The 20,018-nt window shown below is 51.0% G+C and overlaps 1 protein-coding gene and 1 pseudogene across 13 annotated transcripts in view; both read left to right on the top strand.

Moving 5' to 3' along the window:
* LOC130519859 (NACHT, LRR and PYD domains-containing protein 12-like) overlaps positions 1-2,709 on the top strand; it is a 48,899-nt gene extending 46,190 nt beyond the window's left edge. For 10 of the 13 annotated variants that reach the window (XM_057023467.1, XM_057023476.1, XM_057023470.1 and 7 more), the window contains 2 exons: positions 56-229; positions 1,842-2,709. In XM_057023467.1, the coding sequence (XP_056879447.1) occupies positions 56-229; positions 1,842-2,028 (361 nt within the window). In that variant the 3' untranslated portion in view covers positions 2,029-2,709. Of the gene's footprint in view, positions 1-55; positions 230-759; positions 935-1,841 lie in introns of those variants that run through there. The other 3 variants (XM_057023469.1, XM_057023477.1, XM_057023478.1) reach the window with 3 other exon arrangements.
* Positions 2,710-10,995: 8,286 nt separating this feature from the next.
* LOC130519868 (RIPOR family member 3-like) lies at positions 10,996-18,757 on the top strand (annotated as a pseudogene).
* The last annotated feature ends 1,261 nt before the right edge of the window (positions 18,758-20,018 follow it).

The following is a 20,018-nucleotide window of genomic DNA, read 5'->3' on the forward strand; positions in this document are numbered from 1 at the left end:
CTGACGCAGATAACATGCAGACCTGCACCGTATAACCTCATCCTGCATTTTTCAGATTAGAGCGCTGCATCTTATCAGAGATCAGCTGTGGCTCTCTGGCCTCGGCGCTGAGGTCCAATCCCTCCCATCTCAGAGAACTGGACCTGAGTGAGAACCAGCTGCAGGATTCAGGAGTGAAGCTGCTCTGTGGTTTTCTCCACTTTCCAAACTGCCGACTGGAAACTCTGAGGTAAACACCATTCTCAGAAATGTCCATTATTCCATCCGAGGGTCCTCACACTTTCTGAGTGTGTGTGTTGTGCCCAGTTCCTTCAGGAGGGGGGGCCACACGGGGACCACTTATTCATGATAAATGATTTAAGGACAATGAAAAAGCCCACAGATGGTAACCAAAATTAGACAAAACTAGGTGAGGGTGCCTGGTAGACACCAGCCAACGAGGAGGGAGATGGTGAGGGAGACAGGAAGTCATCTAAGACAGGTTGTGCCTTTAAAGATGAGCCACAGGTGAGATGGATCTCCATGATGAGATGGGAGGGAAAGAGGTGGGAGAACCTGGGAAGAGTGAGGGCCAGAACAATATATATTCTCCTTTGGAACAGTGCAAACCTGAGAAATTGGAATTGTGGTAATTACATATTACTGTCATTTTTTAACCTGTAACTAAATTAAATATTTACAGATCATGCCTTTGATTAACCTTTCAGATTAATACTGGTTTCACTTATAACCTTATAAAAGTTTCCCTTCTTTATTTAGATTAAGGAGCTGCAGTTTATCAGAGATCAGCTGTGGCTCTCTGGCCTCGGCGCTGAGGTCCAATCCCTCCCATCTCAGAGAACTGGACCTGGGTGAGAACCAGCTGAAGGATCCAGGAGTGAAGCTGCTCTGTGGTTTTCTCTCCACTTTCCAAACTGCCGACTGGAAACTCTGAGGTAAACACCATTCTCAAAAATGTCCATTATTCCATCCGAGGGTCCTCACACTTTCTGAGTGTGTTGTGTGTGCCCAGTTCCTTCAGGAGGGAGGGCCACACGGGGACCACTTATTCATGATAAATTGATTTAAGGACAATGAAAAAGCCCACAGATGGTAACCAAAATTAGACAAAACTAGGTGAGGGTGCCTGGTAGACACCAGCCAACGAGGAGGGAGATGGTGAGGGAGACAGGAAGTCATCTAAGACAGGTTGTGCCTTAAAGATGAGCCACAGGTGAGATGGATCTCCATGATGAGATGGGAGGGAAAGAGGTGGGAGAACCTGGGAAGAGTGAGCGCCAGAACAATATATATTCTCCTCTGGAACAGTGCAAACCTGAGAGGTTGGAATTGTGGTAATTACATATTACTATCATTTTTTAACCTGTAACTAATTAAATATTTACAGATCATGCCTTTGATTAACCTTTCAGATTAATACTGGTTCACTTATAACCTTATAAAAGTTTCCCTTCTTTATTTAGATTAAGGAGCTGCAGTTTATCAGAGATCAGCTGTGGCTCTCTGGCCTCGGCGCTGAGGTCCAATCCCTCCCATCTCAGAGAACTGGACCTGAGTGGGAACAAGCTGAAGTTCAGGAGTGGAGCGGCTCTGTTCTGGACTGGAGAGTCCAAACTGTAAACTGGAGAGGCTCAGGTCAGTCTTCATTTTTCTACCTATATACCAGCTGCTAAGATGGTGAAGTGAGGCTGTTCTCAACACTGCTGTGATGCACCACATTAAAAAAATTCCTTGTAATATCGTGAATTCAGGTCTGACCCAACTAAGAACTAACGTAGGTTTAGTACTGACGCAGATAACATGCAGACCTGCACCGTATAACCTTATCCTGCATTTTTCAGATTATGGCGCTGCAGGTTATCAGGGATCAGCTGTGGCTCTCTGGCCTCGGCGCTGAGGTCCAATCCCTCCCATCTCAGAGAACTGGACCTGAGTGGGAACCAGCTGCAGGATTCAGGAGTGAAGCCGCTGTCTGATCTCGTAGAGAATCCACACTATGGGCTGGAGACATTGAGTCATGGCCGGTAGAAGCCAGTCAACTCCCGCTCATCTGCTGCATCACTCACTGACCACTGGTGAAGAACATCTGTGGAAACATCTGCCGTCTACTCCCTCCATAGATGAAAAATTCAGTTTTTCAAAAGCGCTGGTGGACTTTCAGGAGATCAGTCGATGGTCGACAAAGCAGAAGCAGCTTCGCCTTGAAGTTAAATTAGTTCCTGGTATCACACAATGCATCTCTATAAAGTTCTAAATGGCTCCTCGGCCATTCTTAGAAGCATGGAAACATTCTCTTAATTGTCTCTTCAAATGTCTGTATTATACGTTACTATTTTACATCATGCCTTCAGAATCTTTAGGGTTTAGTATTTACTGTCTCTGTGACATGGAGCATTGGAATATTTCAGCTGCAGCCAGCAAAAACCCATCAGAATGACGGCTATCGGTGGGAACCACAGGTCATTTGACTTTAGTCAGTCTGTTCAATGTTATAGGATTTATTGCAATCTAATAAAAACTATGAATAAATGTGGGGAATAGGAAATAAAAAGAAGCAAAATGACCAAATAAAACTCCCATGAATAGTGTAAATTTAAAGATGTCAAGAATGGAATATCAGCTTAAATTTAATCAAACATAAAGGGAAAAGGCCTCCTTTAAGTTTACTGCAAAAATAAACACAAAATCAAGAGCGACACGCGCCAAAAACGTCTCATTCTCTCCTGTCTCCACTCATTCTTTTATATTCTCTTAAGATAATGGGGACGGGGTCGTGTGATAACAAAACAACCTAATTGGGGACTATATTTTTGTTGCAAGAACTTTGGCTCTTCAGAAGTTTCTATGTTGGCTTCCACAGATTGTGCATCCACTAGAAACTCAGTGTTTTTGAGGAACTACCAGGAGTGGCTGGAGTGGAGGCCAATGACGCTATAGCTACATATAGCTACATATAGATCACCGTTATCCTCAACCCAAAAGACCACCAGTTGGCGCAGCAATGCTAAAGATTGGAGGTTGTTGTCGTTGCGCAGACGCGGAGTGATATCACGCACAAACGTGCCCTATGTTCTATATACCGTATGTTCGCGACCAAAGGGTGCACCGTATTAAAAGGTGCAGCCTCAGTTACGGGTGCTATTTCTGTATTTAACACATACATCAGGCGCTCCGGATTATAGGGCGCGGGCATGGTAAAATATACCGCTACGATAGCTTAAAACAGGCATGCTAGCGCGTATTTAGCAATTTTGCAAAAGCCGGCAAGTCAAACAACCGACAACAATGTTTCCAAAATTAATGGCTGAGCCATCAGATTTCTGTGTGTAGCAGCAGGTCACCATATTCAGTTGGCAGCTCCTCCAACAGAACCTTGAATGTTCTGAGCTGTTTGGCTCTGGAGCGGATGCTGTTTCTGATCTTCACCACAGGAGTCATCACGTGCTCAAAGCCCATCACTCTGGCACATGAGGCCTACAGACAGCAGGAGCCCCGTCTGTAGTGGGCCGCTCATAGCGGGAGCCCCGTCTGTAGTGGGCCGCTCACAGCGGGAGCCCCGTCTGTAGTGGGCCGCTCATAGCGGGAGCCCCGTCTGTAGTGGGCCGCTCATAGCGGGAGCCCCGTCTGTAGTCGGCCGCTCACAGCGGGAGCCCCGTCTGTAGTGGGCCGCTCACAGCGGGAGCCCCGTCTGTAGTCGGCCGCTCACAGCGGGAGTCCCGTCTGTAGTGGGCCGCTCACAGCGGGAGCCCCGTCTGTAGTGGGCCGCTCACAGCGGGAGCCCCGTCTGTAGTCGGCCGCTCACAGCGGGAGCCTCGTCTGTAGTGGGCCGCTCATAGCGGGAGCCCCGTCTGTAGTTGTAGTGGGCCACTCATAGCAGGAGCCCCGTCTGTAGTGGGCCGCTCATAACAGCAGCCCCGTCTGTAGTGGGCCGCTCATAGCGGGAGCCCCGTCTGTAGTGGGCCGCTCATAGCGGGAGCCCCGTCTGTAGTGGGCCGCTCATAGCGGGAGCCCCGTCTGTAGTGGGCCGCTCATAGCGGGAGCCCCGTCTGTAGTGGGCCGCTCATAGCGGGAGCCCCGTCTGTAGTGGGCCGCTCACAGCGGGAGCCCCGTCTGTAGTCGGCCGCTCATAGCGGGAGCCCCGTCTGTAGTGGGTCGCTCACAGCGGGAGCCCCGTCTGTAGTGGGCCGCTCACAGCGGGAGCCCCGTCTGTAGTGGGCCGCTCACAGCGGGAGCCCCGTCTGTAGTGGGCCGCTCACAGCGGGAGCCCCGTCTGTAGTCGGCCGCTCACAGCGGGAGCCTCGTCTGTAGTGGGCCGCTCATAGCGGGAGCCCCGTCTGTAGTTGTAGTGGGCCGCTCATAGCAGGAGCCCCGTCTGTAGTGGGCCGCTCATAACAGCAGCCCCGTCTGTAGTGGGCCGGTCATAGCGGGAGCCCCGTCTGTAGTGGGCCGCTCATAGCGGGAGCCCCGTCTGTAGTGGGCCGCTCTTAAGATAATGGGGACGGGGTCGTGTGATAACAAAACAACCTAATTGGGGACTATATTTTTGTTGCAAGAACTTTGGCTCTTCAGAAATTTCTATGTTGGCTTCCACAGATTGTGCATCCACTAAAAACTCAGTGTTTTTGAGGAACTACCAGGAGTGGCTGGAGTGGAGGCCAATGACGCTATAGCTACATATAGCTACATATAGATCACCGTTATCCTCAACCCAAAAGACCACCAGTTGGCGCAGCAATGCTAAAGATTGGAGGTTGTTGTCGTTGCGCAGACGCGGAGTGATATCACGCACAAACGTGCCCTATGTTCTATATACCGTATGTTCGCGACCAAAGGGTGCACCGTATTAAAAGGTGCAGCCTCAGTTACGGGTGCTATTTCTGTATTTAACACATACATCAGGCGCTCCGGATTATAGGGCGCGGGCATGGTAAAATATACCGCTACGATAGCTTAAAACAGGCATGCTAGCGTGTATTTAGCAATTTTGCAAAAGCCGGCAAGTCAAACAACCGACAACAATGTTTCCAAAATTAATGGCTGAGCCATCAGATTTCTGTGTGTAGCAGCAGGTCACCATATTCAGTTGGCAGCTCCTCCAACAGAACCTTGAATGTTCTGAGCTGTTTGGCTCTGGAGCGGATGCTGTTTCTGATCTTCACCACAGGAGTCATCACGTGCTCAAAGCCCATCACTCTGGCACATGAGGCCTACAGACAGCAGGAGCCCCGTCTGTAGTGGGCCGCTCATAGCGGGAGCCCCGTCTGTAGTGGGCCGCTCACAGCGGGAGCCCCGTCTGTAGTGGGCCGCTCATAGCGGGAGCCCCGTCTGTAGTGGGCCGCTCATAGCGGGAGCCCCGTCTGTAGTCGGCCTCACAGCGGGAGCCCCGTCTGTAGTGGGCCGCTCACAGCGGGAGCCCCGTCTGTAGTCGGCCGCTCACAGGGAGTCCCGTCTGTAGTGGGCCGCTCACAGCGGGAGCCCCGTCTGTAGTGGGCCGCTCACAGCGGGAGCCCCGTCTGTAGTCGGCCGCTCACAGCGGGAGCCTCGTCTGTAGTGGGCCGCTCATAGCGGGAGCCCCGTCTGTAGTTGTAGTGGGCCACTCATAGCAGGAGCCCCGTCTGTAGTGGGCCGCTCATAACAGCAGCCCCGTCTGTAGTGGGCCGCTCATAGCGGGAGCCCCGTCTGTAGTGGGCCGCTCATAGCGGGAGCCCCGTCTGTAGTGGGCCGCTCATAGCGGGAGCCCCGTCTGTAGTGGGCCGCTCATAGCGGGAGCCCCGTCTGTATTTGTAGTGGGCCACTCATAGCAGGAGCCCCGTCTGTAGTGGGCCGCTCATAACAGCAGCCCCGTCTGTAGTGGGCCGCTCATAGCGGGAGCCCCGTCTGTAGTGGGCCGCTCATAGCGGGAGCCCCGTCTGTAGTGGGCCGCTCATAGCGGGAGCCCCGTCTGTAGTGGGCCGCTCATAGCGGGAGCCCCGTCTGTAGTGGGCCGCTCATAGCGGGAGCCCCGTCTGTAGTGGGCCGCTCACAGCGGGAGCCCCGTCTGTAGTCGGCCGCTCATAGCGGGAGCCCCGTCTGTAGTGGGCCGCTCACAGCGGGAGCCCCGTCTGTAGTCGGCCGCTCATAGGGGAGCCCCGTCTGTAGTGGGTCGCTCACAGCGGGAGCCCCGTCTGTAGTGGGCCGCTCACAGCGGGAGCCCCGTCTGTAGTGGGCCGCTCACAGCGGGAGCCCCGTCTGTAGTCGGCCGCTCACAGCGGGAGCCTCGTCTGTGTGGGGCCGCTCATAGCGGGAGCCCCGTCTGTAGTTGTAGTGGGCCGCTCATAGCAGGAGCCCCGTCTGTAGTGGGCCGCTCATAACAGCAGCCCCGTCTGTAGTGGGCCGGTCATAGCGGGAGCCCCGTCTGTAGTGGGCCGCTCATAGCGGGAGCCCCGTCTGTAGTGGGCCGCTCATAGCGGGAGCCCCGTCTGTAGTCTGCCACTCATAGCGGGAGCCCCGTCTGTAGTGGGCCGCTCATAGCGGGAGCCCCGTCTGTAGTGGGTCGCTCATAGCAGGAGCCCCGTCTGTAGTTGTAGTGGGCCGCTCATAGCAGGAGCCCCGTCTGTAGTGGGCCGCTCATAGCGGGAGTCCCGTCTGTAGTCGGCCGCTCACAGCGGGAGCCCGTCTGTAGTCGGCCGCTCACAGCGGGAGCCCCGTCTGTAGTCGGCCGCTCACACTGGGAGCCCCGTCTGTAGTCGGCCGCTCACAGCGGGAGCCCCGTCTGTAGTCGGCCGCTCATAGCGGGAGCCCCGTCTGTAGTCTGCCGCTCACAGCGGGAGCCCCGTCTGTAGTCGGCCGCTCATAGCGGGAGCCCCGTCTGTAGTCGGCCACCCAAAGCGGGAGCCCCGTCTGTAGTCGGCCGCTCCTAGCGGGAGCCCCGTCTCAAACCAGATTAAAATTGTGCTATTCAGCCACCTATTATATTTTAAGAGCACGATAGGTTTCAAATCTCTTCTCAATATTCATCATCTGAACTGGAACCTGAAAATTCAAAGTTTCATGTTTGTAAATGAGATTCGGTTGAAGGTTTTGCCGAAGACTGTGGACTTCAAACCTTGGTCTTTTCATCCACCATGAATAAGTCCTCCTTGGTCAGATCTGGATCAAACGGAGTTTCCCATTTTCCTGTTTTACAAGTCATGGAATCACAGTTTAACGACATAAAAGAGCGACAGCGACAGCAGTCTGTCAGACTTCCCAACCTACGTTAGACGGAGCAAGGTGACGGTGGAGCACAGGCAGCACACCACCGCAGGAACCCAGCATGCATGCTTGGATGCAGAGCTTAAAGGAGACAGCAGAAGCAGATGTGATGAGGAACCCCTGGAATCACATCCCCATGTGGCGCTGCCCAGACTGAGCACAGGCGGAGAAGAAAACACTCCAGATGGGTCAAAAGCTTCTACAGCATCCGTCCCATTGATGCTGATGACCTTGAGCAGGAGCAGAGCCAGTGTGACACAGATGAGCCTGGTCCATCCACTGTGCTGCAAAACCAGGTTATTAAAACCTCCTCCTGAACCAGAGCCTGGTTTATTACCACCACCACCTCCTCCTGGACTAGAGCCTGGTTTATTACCAACACCTCCTCTCCTGGACCAGAGCCTGGTTTATTACCAACACCTCCTCCTGGCCAGAGCCTGGTTTATTACAACACCTCCTCCTGGGCCAGAGCCTGGTTTATTACTAACACCCTCCTCCTGGACTAAAGCCTGGTTTATTACCAACACCTCCTGGACCAGAGCCTGGTTTATTACCAACACCTCCTGGACCAGAGCCTGGTTTATTACCAACACCTCCTCCTGGGCCAGAGCCTGGTTTATTACCACCACCTCCTCCTGGACTAGAGCCTAGTTTATTACCACCACCTCCTCCTGGACTAGAGCCTAGTTTATTACCACCACACTCCTCCTGGACTAGAGCCTAGTTTATTACCACCACCTCCTCCTGGACTAGAGCCTAGTTTATTACCACCACCTCCTCCTCCTGGACTAGAGCCTGGTTTAGTACCACCACCTCCTCCTGAACCAGAGCCTAGTTTATTACCACCACCTCCTCCTGGACTAGAGCCTGGTTTATTACCACCACTCCTCCTGAACCAGAGCCTGGTTTATTACCACCACCTCCTCCTGGACTAGAGCCTGGTTTATTACCAACACTGCCTCCTGGACCAGAGCCTGGTTTATTACCACCACCACCTCCTCCTGAACCAGAGCCTGGTTTATTACCACCACCTCCTCCTGGACTAGAGCCTGGTTTATTACCAACACCCGCCTCCTGGACCAGAGCCTGGTTTATTACCAACACCGCCTCCTGAACCAGAGCCTGTTTTTTACCAACACCTCCTCCTGAACCAAAGTCTGGTTTATCACCAACACCTCCCACTACAGACGGGGCTCCCGCTAGGAGCGGCCGACTACGAGGGGCTCCCGCTTTGAGTGGCCGACTACAGACGGGGCTCCCGCGCTAGGAGCGGCCGACTACAGACGATGCTCATGTTGGAAACTAAATCCTTGTGCTCTGACTTTTCAGGTCGGCCCCAAACTGACATATGCACAGGTCTGTCGGATGCCACCAAGTAAGCGTGCCCCATCCCCAGACCTTCGCCCACCCTACCCAGACCTTCGCCCACCCTACCCAGACCTTAGCCCACCCTACCCAGACCTTCGCCCACCCTACCCAGACCTTCGCCCACCCTACCCAGACCTTAGCCCACCCCTAACCAGACCTTCGCCCACCCTACCCAGACCTTAGCCCACCTTACCCAGACCTTCGCCCACCCTACCCCGACCTTCGCCCACCCTACCCAGACCTTAGCCCACCCTACCCAGACCTTCGCCCACCCTACCCAGACCTTAGCCCACCCTTCCCAGAACAAGAGCCCCAACCAGCTGGGACTCGCCATCCAAATAAGTGGAGATATTAATGGCTGTGAACAGAGCACTATGGATATTTTTGCAGCTCTTTTTTTTCCCTTAGTTTGTTTTTTTAAATCCATGATCTGTTCCCATGTTTGATTGTTCCAGTTTTTTACTTTTAACACACCTGCATAATTGATGCTCATAATTCTGATTTCTTCTATTAAAAAGCACTGAGCAATATGTCTGTTTGCATCTTATTTATCTCATGTTGGTACTGAGTTTGTTCGGCTTTTATTTGAGTTAATCAGGAGTGTTTTGGATGTAGAAACTTCTGTTTGAGCAAAAAGGATTTGTTGATGTAACTCATTCACATTCTGTCCAGTGTGAAATCACAGAATCTGAAAACACTGACTTTGATGAGTGTTTAACACCATTACAAGTGTTTAAAACACCATTTAAACATGAATGTGTGAAGAATGTCCAGGTACAGGTGAGTTACTGATGGATGTAAATATGACTGAACACCACGTGTATTCTGCACTTTGTTGTTCTCTGTTTCTTGTCATAACGTCTTCCATCCAGCAGGGGCAGAATATCCATCAGGTTTATTGCTCTTTTTTCGTCGCCACGCGCTTGTTTACAATGAGGATGATTTCATTCCTGAGGGCCGTAATGAATAAGATGAATAATACTAATGAAATAATGCGTGTTAGCTGGAGAGTTGATGCACACTATCAATCAATCTTTATTTATATAGCATCTTTTACAATCAAAATTGTTTCAAGGTGCTTTCCAGAATCCCAGGGCCTAACCTCAGACAAGCAACAGTGGCAGGAAAAACTCCACTTTAACAGGAAGAAACCTTGAGCAGGACCAGGCTCATGTAGGGAGACGAGACGAGACGAGAACCCAGTGGGGGGGGTGACAGAGGCCTGTCAGGTGATCATGTTTCTGGACCCCGGCAGCCTCGGCCTCTAGCAGCACAGCTAAGATGTTAACCTGATGATTAGACGACCCCCTAAGTATGATAATTTGTCTGTCGATGATAGTAACTGGAACTACAGAATTAGTAACAATAAATTAATGACAATAATTGTCATTAATGACAATTAGTAACAATAAGCTTTTTCAAAGAGGTAGGTTTTAAGTCTGATCTTAAAAGTAGCGATGGAGTCAGCCTCCCGTACCTGGACAGGGAGCTGGTTCCACAGCTTGATCATCATACAGGTTGTGCAGCTGTTTGCCGGTTCTCCCTTTTTCAAAAAATATCAAAAAAAGACAATTACAGGTGAACTAGGTGACAGTATTGTGCTCAGAAAGGACCATAATTAGCTGTAATGCCAGTTTATCTTTGTTGGTCTTTGTTATTGGTTTGCTCCAGGGTTCTTTTGAACATTTCCTGTTCCACTTTTCTGTGGACTGTTTTAAATTTGTTAAGAGTTAGGAAAGAGGAATAAAGAAGTAGAGACAGCCAAGATAGTTTCGTACTGTAACAGTGGGGCTGTGGGACACTGTGGGATTTTGGCTCGTAGTGATACCTTTGGTACTATCTTCTGACGTGTGTGCCACTGGTTCTAGGATGGCTGTTGTCACAGTCTTGCGACCAAAGATTTTCTAACGATGTCAGAAATTTAGTGTGACCATCTCATAGTGTGACAGCTGCCATGACCTTCAACGCATCAGCAGGTAGCAGGAGCGTTAAATGCTAAAGGCTAGCTGAACAAATAAGGACCTCCAACGCCCTTGAGAAAATCCCGAGTTGGCCCCGTCTGAGACTGTATTCTCCTTCTCTTCTTCAGACTTTTCTGAGCACAGAAGGCCAGCAAATAGGGATGTGCGTCTGTGTGGGATGTGTCAAAGAAAAGAAGAGAAAGAGATGTATAAAAGCAGAGAGAACAATATTGGACAGGGGTCGGGGGTCACGCAGAAGACCTGATATCTAGCATGAATGGATCTCCCTCACAATCAGACGGCGAGACGTCAGACGGAAGGAAGATGTTCTGGTGTTCCACACTGTGTAGAAACCCTCTCAAGCTGCAGCTGCAGGACGGTAATGTTATCAGCTGCCTGGCACGAAATGCTATCAGGACGGAGCAGACAGCTGACAAACGCACCCACCCACACACACACACACACACGCACCAGAAGTACAGCTTTTGATATGACACTCAGGATCCTTCCATCGGGCAGAATAAATGCTTCTTCTCCCACTCAGGGTAAGTTAAAAACTCTCCTAACAGCTGATTGTTTTGAGGTTCTGCTGAATGTTCGGGTTTGGGTTTTGTTCGGACTCAAACGTGAACATTGAATGTTGTCTAAAAGATGAAGCAACTTTGCTGTTGTTCTGAGCCAGTTCGATGTAGGTACAGTTTAGACAGGAGGATTGATATGGACATTTATTTCCCACCATACAAGCAGGGAACCCATTTATTGATCCGAGGATGTCGGGGAACTAGTTTGCTGTTGCACAGAATTAACACTTTCCACCTGTTTTACTCCTCACCTCAAAACAATTGCAGTCCAAGCACATCCTAACATCTAACATCTAACTCCTCTCACAGAAAAACTCAAGCTCAAAGCAAAACAAATCTAGAAGCAAAGTTGTTGGTTTGATTCCAGAGGTTGTTTGCCCCTGCCAGGCGCAGGGCCGGACCTCTGGGAACTGAACCGGAACCACTTCTATTTGAATTTGTATCCCTAAGAAAAAAAGAAACTAACTGGACGGGACTGGAATGGTTTCATTTGAACCACCAAACTGACGCTGAGCAGTTGCTTTTGAATTTGAAAATTATTCGTTTGGAAGTTCGACAGCTTTTTAAGATTCAGTTCTCAAAACTCTATTTCAGTTTACTTTAACACACATCTGGGGGACTCCAGGTTCACAGCTCCAATATGTCGTTTTTTCAGCTTTAAAAACGTTTCTAAGCTCAATGAAGTGGAAGCAAAAGGTTAAAAGGCTGAGCGGTGCTGCAGCCGGAGCGGGGCCGCGTGTGGGCGAGGATAAACCCGCCGTCCGTGGAGAGCTGGAAGAGCTGGACGAGTGTCGGGTTCTCCTGACTCCGCTCAGCCCGAGTTCTCGAAACAGTGGAGCTGCCAAAGAAAAGAGCAATGCCTGATAAGCTGGGGCGGAATCTGCTTATTCACCCCGCAATCTCTTCCCCTCGCATCTTCGTTTGTTTTCTTCTCTGGTTCCAAAGCTTCAAATTCAAATGTGCTGCGTTTTAAAGACGGGGATTGATCCGGGCTCCGTTTTCCAGGTTTTCAAGTTCATTGAAGTCAATCACCGTAATCAATATAAGCCCAAAACGCTGGTGTGGTGGGAAGAATCGGGAGGTGGTGTCAGTCTTGATTCAGATGAGTTTCTGTTTTCCAGGATGTCTTTAAAGCTGCAGTTTGACTCTGCCGCTGATGGACGTCCGGCCAATGGGACTCTCCTTCACCTTTTGCTTGCTTTTCTCCAACTGGGCGGCAATGGTGAGACACGTTAACAACAATTAACAAAACCATTTCAAACCCAGTGGTGCTAAAAGCTCCATTTGAGGAAAGTCGTGTGAAGGTTTTTCCACTGCTCCGGTACGGAAAAACCAATGGGATTCTACTCTGATTGTCTGTTTCCCATAATGCAACTGCTCCAACGAAGGGGGGGGATCCTGCAACCAGCAGGATTTACTCTGGGTTCAAATGACTGGAATCTGTGAAGGATCCCTCCCTGATGGAGGGAAGAAGCCTCCAGAGACGAAGGGTTTCACTCGAGTGCGTCTGCTTTCAGGCCGGCGTCTGTTCAGAGCTCTTTTCGCTCCAAAACCAGGACGGGACACAGATCTGCCAGGATGCACCCGTGGTCCAGCAGGGAGGACCGAGCCGTCTGGCCTCTGCAGCTCCATGACGTTGACGCGGTTTTCCAGGTGCTGCTCAGAGGTCTGAGGTAATCCTGGGCTTCTCCCACAACAGAATCTGGCTCCTTTGTCTTCACCCAATAACCCCAATAACCGGCCATGGCCACCTGCAGGGAGATCCTGGAGAGTCAGCAGGGAGAGATGGACTTCTTAGTGTCACAGCAGAGGGACACCAAGCGGGACTCCAGGCTGGTGAGTGGGGGTGGGGGTGGGGGGTGGCGGCGAGGCTGGTCTAACCCTCTTTATGATGGACTCCTGTTCCTTTCTCTGCCCGTCTCAAGGCCTTCATTTATGATCTGGAAAAGGTAATTCTTCACCGCTCATCGGTCATGTAGCGTCTTAAATTGCTCAGTCAACAAAGCCGTGGTGCCTTTGCTGTCCCAGGAGATACGAGCGCTGGAACGAGCCATTCGAAGAGTGGAATTTCAGCTCAGTAAGGTAGCTCTTTATTCCTTTCCCTGCCCTTCTTTGGAGACATTTTCATCTTAACAGTGTGGAAAAGAGCAGCTTCCTCAAGTCTGGCCTTGACCCGTGAACAAGAGTCTGGGTCATAATGCCCCCCCCCCTTGATTATGAGGCGAGGCAGAGGTGACCACCGTCCTCTCTGGGCTCCGCAGGTGGAAGAGCTTTACGGTATTGTCTGTAGTGTGAGGCTGTGTGTCAGGGGGTGGGGGTGGTCAACATGAAGAAGGCCTTCGCCAGGTCTCCGCCCACCAGAGCCTGCAGAGAAAGCCTGCTGGAGCTGAGCCGCAGCCACAGACACAGCCTCCAGGTGTGGACTCACATTTTGGTGAAATGTTGCCAGTCTCACGTGGTGGGAGTCATCAAACACCAACCTGAGACCTTTTCCATGCGTTACAGGACATATCAGAAATGGAAAGAGTTGGAGATCCTGCTTGGAGAGCTCCATATCAAAATGAAAGGTTGATGTCACCCTTTAGGATGCTCATTCATCCAAAAGTCCTCCTGTTCTAATCCCAAGATGAACCCAATTTCAGTCTAATGAACAATGTGTTGACATAGAGCCTTTAAGATGTGCGACCTCATTGTTATAACACTGTTATTACGCGCAGGCCTGATCGGTTTTGCGCGTCTTTGTCCCGGAGACCAATATGAGGTGAATGTTCGAGCCCGGATTCCCCGTGAGATCCGATGGTTCTGTAACTGACTGGCATGCGCGGTCTCGCAGGTGACCGTGCAGCTGGGACGCCAGCGATTGAGGATCAGAGGAAGGATCAAGTCAGACGACACCCAGTCCTGGGAGGCGAACACATGGTTTTCCTTCCCCATATCCACCGCAACTTTGAGATCAAGGTTGGAATTTGTTTGATTGATGGAATATGGGTGGTGCCGACACCTGGAGCGCCGGAGCTGGCCTCTGAGGACCAGCAGCCCCTCTATGAGGCCTGCACCCTGTCTCCAGTGCACCCTTTAGTTGCTGTTTGTTTCTCTCTCAGGTGATGGAATTGAAGGGTCTGAGCTGGCTTCTGGTTGGCATGGTGACGTGCGCCAGTGCAGACTTCTTGTGTCAAAGCCGCAGCTGATGTTGGTGGACATCACAGAGCTGGGAACCATCAAACTACAGCTGGAAATCGCTTGGAAGTACGGATACACACGTGCACAGAATCCCAGTTTTCTGCTTCCCAGAATCTCTAAAAGAACAAACCTTTTTGTTTTCTTAGGTTTCAAACCTGCCTTCCATGTTTGCTTATCAGTGTTTGTGTTTACACCCCCAAGTCCCTTTGACAGCGGCGAAAAGATGAAGCGGCTGTCGCTCAGTCGGCTCTCGGTGTCCGCCAGAAGGAATCCGCTTCACGGCCGGACAGCAGGACAAAGCCCCTCTTTCACTGAAAAGTACTTTCTGGTGAGCTCTGAAACACGGTGACAGAAATCTCCTAACCAAGCAATGAAATGGTCGTGTCCTCCACCACGAGCGGCTGAAGGGGTGACATTTTTGTGGAAAATAGATGTATTTAGTCCTCAGTGGTGTGATTCTTTTTACCGTATTTTCACGACCATAAGGTGCACTGTATTAAAAGGCGCAGTCTCAGTTATGGGTGCTATTTCTGTATTTAAAAATACATAAGGTGCACCGTATTATTAGGCGCATGCTGAAACATACAGTAAAAAATGACAACGGAAGTAAAACTTGAGTTTCGACACATTTATTGAACAAAATATTCATTCTTCCGCCACAAAACCATCAAAGTTTTCATCTTCTGTATCTGAATTAAACAGCTGCGCTATTTCAGTGTCCCAACATCCCGAATTCCTCTTCTTATCATCTGAACCGGACTCACCGACCGGTTCTGGTTCAGCGTTGATTTTGTGAAAGCTCTTCCAATACATGAAGACGGTATCATAGCCCATGCGTCTACAATCCACCCGCATATGGTGGCATAACCTGCCCGCCGCTGCCTCATAGTCTTTGTGAAGGAGTGTTCGCCTTCCGTCACCCAGCGCTCTGTCCGTTTCTGTGGCAGCCGAAACCACGGTGAACGACGACTTCTCGTGCCCCGTTGTGCGTATCGCCACCGTGCTGGTCCCTTTTTTCTCCACTTTGTGGGTCAAAGGGATGTTAAAAGTCAGAGGGATCTCATCCATGTTGGTGATGTGGCTGGGCGTGTTATCTTGTCGCGGCAGTAGGTGCGGAAGATGGCCACCCTCTCCTGGTTAGGGTTAGGGTTAGGGAAGATGGCCGCCCTCTCCTGGTTAGGGTTAGGGTTAGGGAAGATGGCCACCCTCTCCTGGTTAGGGTTAGGGTTAGGGAAGATGGCCGCCCTCTCCTGGTTAGGGTTAGGGAAGATGGCCACCCTCTCCTGGTTAGGGTTAGGGTTAGGGAAGATGGCCACCCTCTCCTGGTTAGGGTTAGGGAAGATGGCTGCCCTCTCCTGGTTAGGGTTAGGATTAGGGTGCGCAACAGTTGTCCTTGCGCGTATGGAGAGATGCCGCCTCCTCATAAAGCGAAAACACTAAGTTTGCTCGATTGCCATTTTCAGCCGCATATTCGATGTCTTGCAGTTTAAAGTAAGCCTCATTCATACGCGTCTCGCTTGACCGGCGCCATTTTAGGGATCCTTACGCGTAGGTGTGCTGCTAATCGATTGGTGGAGCGTTTACCGTAGTGCACCCACCAAAGGCGCACAGCAGATTTTGGAACTCAGTCCACACACAAGGCGCTCCATATTATAAGGCGCACCGTCGATTTTTGAGAAAATCTCAGTGTTTTAGGTGCGCCTTATAGTCGTGAAAATACGGTATATACGCCAAAATGATGCTGAACCCTAACCCGACGGTTTCTGGTGGATTGAAGGTCTGCGGAACATAAACATGTGCACCTCTCGCCCCTTTTCTCAGTCAATGGCACGTCGGCTGCAGGAGGTCGAAGGTATCTCAGCAGCTGTGGACTCTGCGAGCCGTCACGATACCGGAGGTGTGTCTCCGCTCAGCTACCCCTTCAACATCCCAGACGCCACCTTTCTGTCCAGCAACAACCCTCAGAACGCCACCAGGTTTTGCAAGTTTTCTTTGCACCTTCATTCAGTGCTCTGTACATGTAGGATGAGTTTAATATCGCCCGTGTGCACCATTAAGCTGAGGTTTTGTCATTAGTTTACTGAATCTGTTCTCTGAGATGATCGGTGCATGTTACTGTTGATTAGAACAAACTCATATATATTATTAATGCCACTGTTTTCCATTATGTGGTGATGCAGGTCCAGCACACCTGATGTTCTCAGAAAAACCAGGCAGGAGAACCGGGACCGGGACACATAATACAGATCAAGATGCGGATGTTACACGAGTCAGAAATCGATATAAATTAATAGTGAAAATGTGCATTTTTAAGAACTTCCCAGCAGGGGGCAGTAAAACGGTGTTTTTCTGCCACTAATATACAGATTCTTTATTCTAGTCACCAGATCACATTATAAATATTACACAGAGATTTTGGCACCCAGAATCAGACTCAATGTAAAACTTTGATCATTTAAAAAACAACAACAACCTTTTGAAGTAATTGACATGGTGGGAAGGTCAGCACTACTGTTCCAGTCTTGGTCAGGGGTGTCCAAACCAGTGTGGAATCTTTACTTTTCTGCATGACATAAATACATACACTATACATTTAGATTAGCGTGGCTACACATTCTCATACCTCCCCGTTAGTTTCCGAGACCCTTCCCTTCGTTGGTCCAGGACTCCTCAGAATTTGAGCCACATTCCTTCCCTGCCTTGCCCACTGTGACTATTCAGCCTGCTGCAGCCTCGCCCTCGCCTCCTGCTGCCCCTCCGGAGACCAGCGTTGGCCAGCACAGGGCCCGGGCCCTCAGGATCGGGGCCCAGATATCAGAGCTCAGTAACCTGCTTCCCAGCCAGCCCTGCTCCGAGCAGGAGCTACGAGCTCTGCGGCACAACCTTTTGCACCTGGCGACTATTCTGAAGGTACCCCGAGTGGATCTCCGGGTGTTTCTGACCACCACATGTGCCCTGACACTTGCGCTCTCCTCCCCAAACGACCTTTCTCTGTTTGAGACCCTCCTCGCCACAGGAGACTCTGGGTTTAGAAGAAGTCCTGGGAAGCTTTGACTTCCTGTCACATGACATCAACGCAGACGAAGACGCTTCCTGTTTGGGTACCCTCAGAAAACCGGGTGAGTTGAGGCACCCGAACAACAAACGGACAATAAAACCACGGGTAACCGCCTCTTTTTCTTTGGTGAAACGACGTCAGGTCTTTCCTGGAGCTGGACGGCATGGCTGACGTCGGGGGACGACGGTCTGGACCAGGCTCTTGAATTCACCTGGACATTTGCTGCATCCTCCTACAGGTACAGCAAGCTCAGTCCTCACCGCTCTGAAAGGTCCTCGCACACACGGATTGGTGTCTATTTAGCCTTTGCAACCTTTTTGCTGTCATTTTAACGCTGCTATGAACACGGAGAGGGACGGGGCAACACCCCCCCAATCACAGAGCTGCAAGTCATTGCTTGTCTTCAGTTTTGAGTTCAGTAGTGCTGACAAGGGGAGCGAGGAGCTTGGGCCTGGACGCCATCCTAACTGCTGCACCGTGATCTTTCCCCAGAGGATGAGGGCGAGCCGCTTCCGCCCCAGCAGACAGGAGCTACTGCAGGAACTCTCTCTCCAGGCTGAAGCGCTGCAGCGCGTCAGCCACCTCCTGCTGGAGAAGAACAAGATCTCTTCCACTGACAGTTCGTACAAGTCGTTTTGATCCGCACGTTTACACGGAATGGTTTTGAATGTGATCTTCCTCAGTCCTGCCGCAGGTCCAGAGAACCAGGGAGTTCCTGCTGTTCTGGGAGGCCTGTGTGAGCGGCAGCAGCAGCTCCCCCTTCCTCTGTGACGCTGACAGCTTCTGCGCTACGCTGAGGAAGGTTTCACGCACAAGGTGGAGGCCAAGCAGCCGGGCCAGGCGGAAAAGGTGCTCTGCGCACGTGGGAACGCCGCCGATAAGCTGCTGCTGCTGCTTTAACTGATGTGGAACGTGGTATCCATTGTGCCGCAGTGTTTCTCCCGGCTGCTGGGGCAGCTCCAGGCGCCGTGTCGCACGGTGCCGGACCTCCGGCCCGTCCTGCTGCCCCGACAGGGTCACGCTCTTCCAGCTGTCGGCGTACCTGAGGCGCTGGGCGTCAGGACCTGGGCGCACACATCACACGCCTCTCCAAAAGAGGTCGTCTAACATTTCGGACGTCTCGACCGGCGGGTGCGGGTCTTTACTATGGTAGTCCCGGCAACAGAAGGCGCTGACCCAATGTGTGCGTGTGTTTCAGAGCGCATCCTCTCAGCTCTGAGGAGCCCAAAAGGAGGCGGACCCTGAACAAGCTTAGGGCCGCTGGTGGCAAACTCCTGCCCCTGGTGCACGCTGCGACCCTCGCCGCCCTGCAGGTGCACGCTAAGACCGCTGCGCCCCTACTGAGGCTGTGCCCAATACGCCAACACCATCAGTAGAGCTGCCCTGCAAGTGTCTCTGCAGAGCCGCCGCGTCCAAACCTTCAGGAACAAGGTGTTTTTGAGGTCCAGTCCTGTTGAATCCTTTTAGCCGCAGCATTGTCAGAGAAAAGGGCGTTACACACGGTATTTAACCGAGTCTACCTCCGTGCTTCCCTCTCAGGCTGTTATTTATACACTGAGAGTTTGAAAAGTGATGATATTCAAACCCACAAGGCTCCTGTTTGGCTCTAAAGTGTCTCAAGGTAGTGAAAACGCTCAGAAATGTACGTTCAACACCAACTGCTGAACAGGTCTCTCAGTGTGTGTGTGTGTGTGTTCCAGGCGACGGAGAGCGTGGACACATCATAGAGATGTGCAGGGCGACAGATGTAGCTCTCCGCAGCGCTGCTCGAGAGACCGTCCTCTCCTTTTGGTACAAACATGAGCAATTTCTCATTTAATTTGCACTTAAACACACTAACCCTTCTTTGACGTCCTGTAGGTAAAAGGGGTTTCAGGCCTTCCCAAGGATGGAACAGCTCCACATTGCTGTGGAGGAGGCTGTCTACATAAACCAGGAGACGGAGATCACCGTTCTATAGGGGATCTCTGCGCTCGCGTCGACGAATTCACTCGTCATAATTACGATTGCTTTTTAAAACTCGCCCTAACCCCGAGGATCCTTCTGCCCTTTTCTTGCAGCTACAGCAAATGTAAGCTTCATTCGTGTTGTTGTGACCGCCATTAAGACTGATGATAAACGTACTACCTGTACGACTGAGGGTTCTTCTTCTTTCTCTGCTCCTGCGGCATTACAGGCAGCTGTCGCCCTCTAGCGGCTGCACGGTGAAAGTGCTCGCCAGGAGTCGCTGAACAGGCTGTGTGTGCGTGTGTGTGCGCGTTTGATTGTTCAAGAATGTGTTATATAGTGTTTAAATCGATATAAACAGCTGGGCAGAACACAGAGAGGACCTGTTTTTTTGTTCCGATAACCCCAGGCAAAACACTCTAATGGTTTAAAACAGCAGAATAGAAATCAGAATAGTATTAGAAAATAATTATGGTTATAATTATGATTATAATCACGGATCAAACTTCAGAGGATTCACCCTCGTGTCCTGCTGAGATCTGCTCACACCACCGTGAAACACGCTGAGAAGAAAACCTTTATTTAAATTAAAACCAAAACTATAGTGTAGATTTGAGCAAAAATAACACTGTAACAGGAGCCCCCCCCCCCCCCCCCCCCACACACACACACCTGTAGATCACTTCATCC

This window comes from Takifugu flavidus, unplaced genomic scaffold, assembly GCF_003711565.1.
Source record: "Takifugu flavidus isolate HTHZ2018 unplaced genomic scaffold, ASM371156v2 ctg231, whole genome shotgun sequence".
NCBI classification, from domain to species: domain Eukaryota; kingdom Metazoa; phylum Chordata; class Actinopteri; order Tetraodontiformes; family Tetraodontidae; genus Takifugu; species Takifugu flavidus.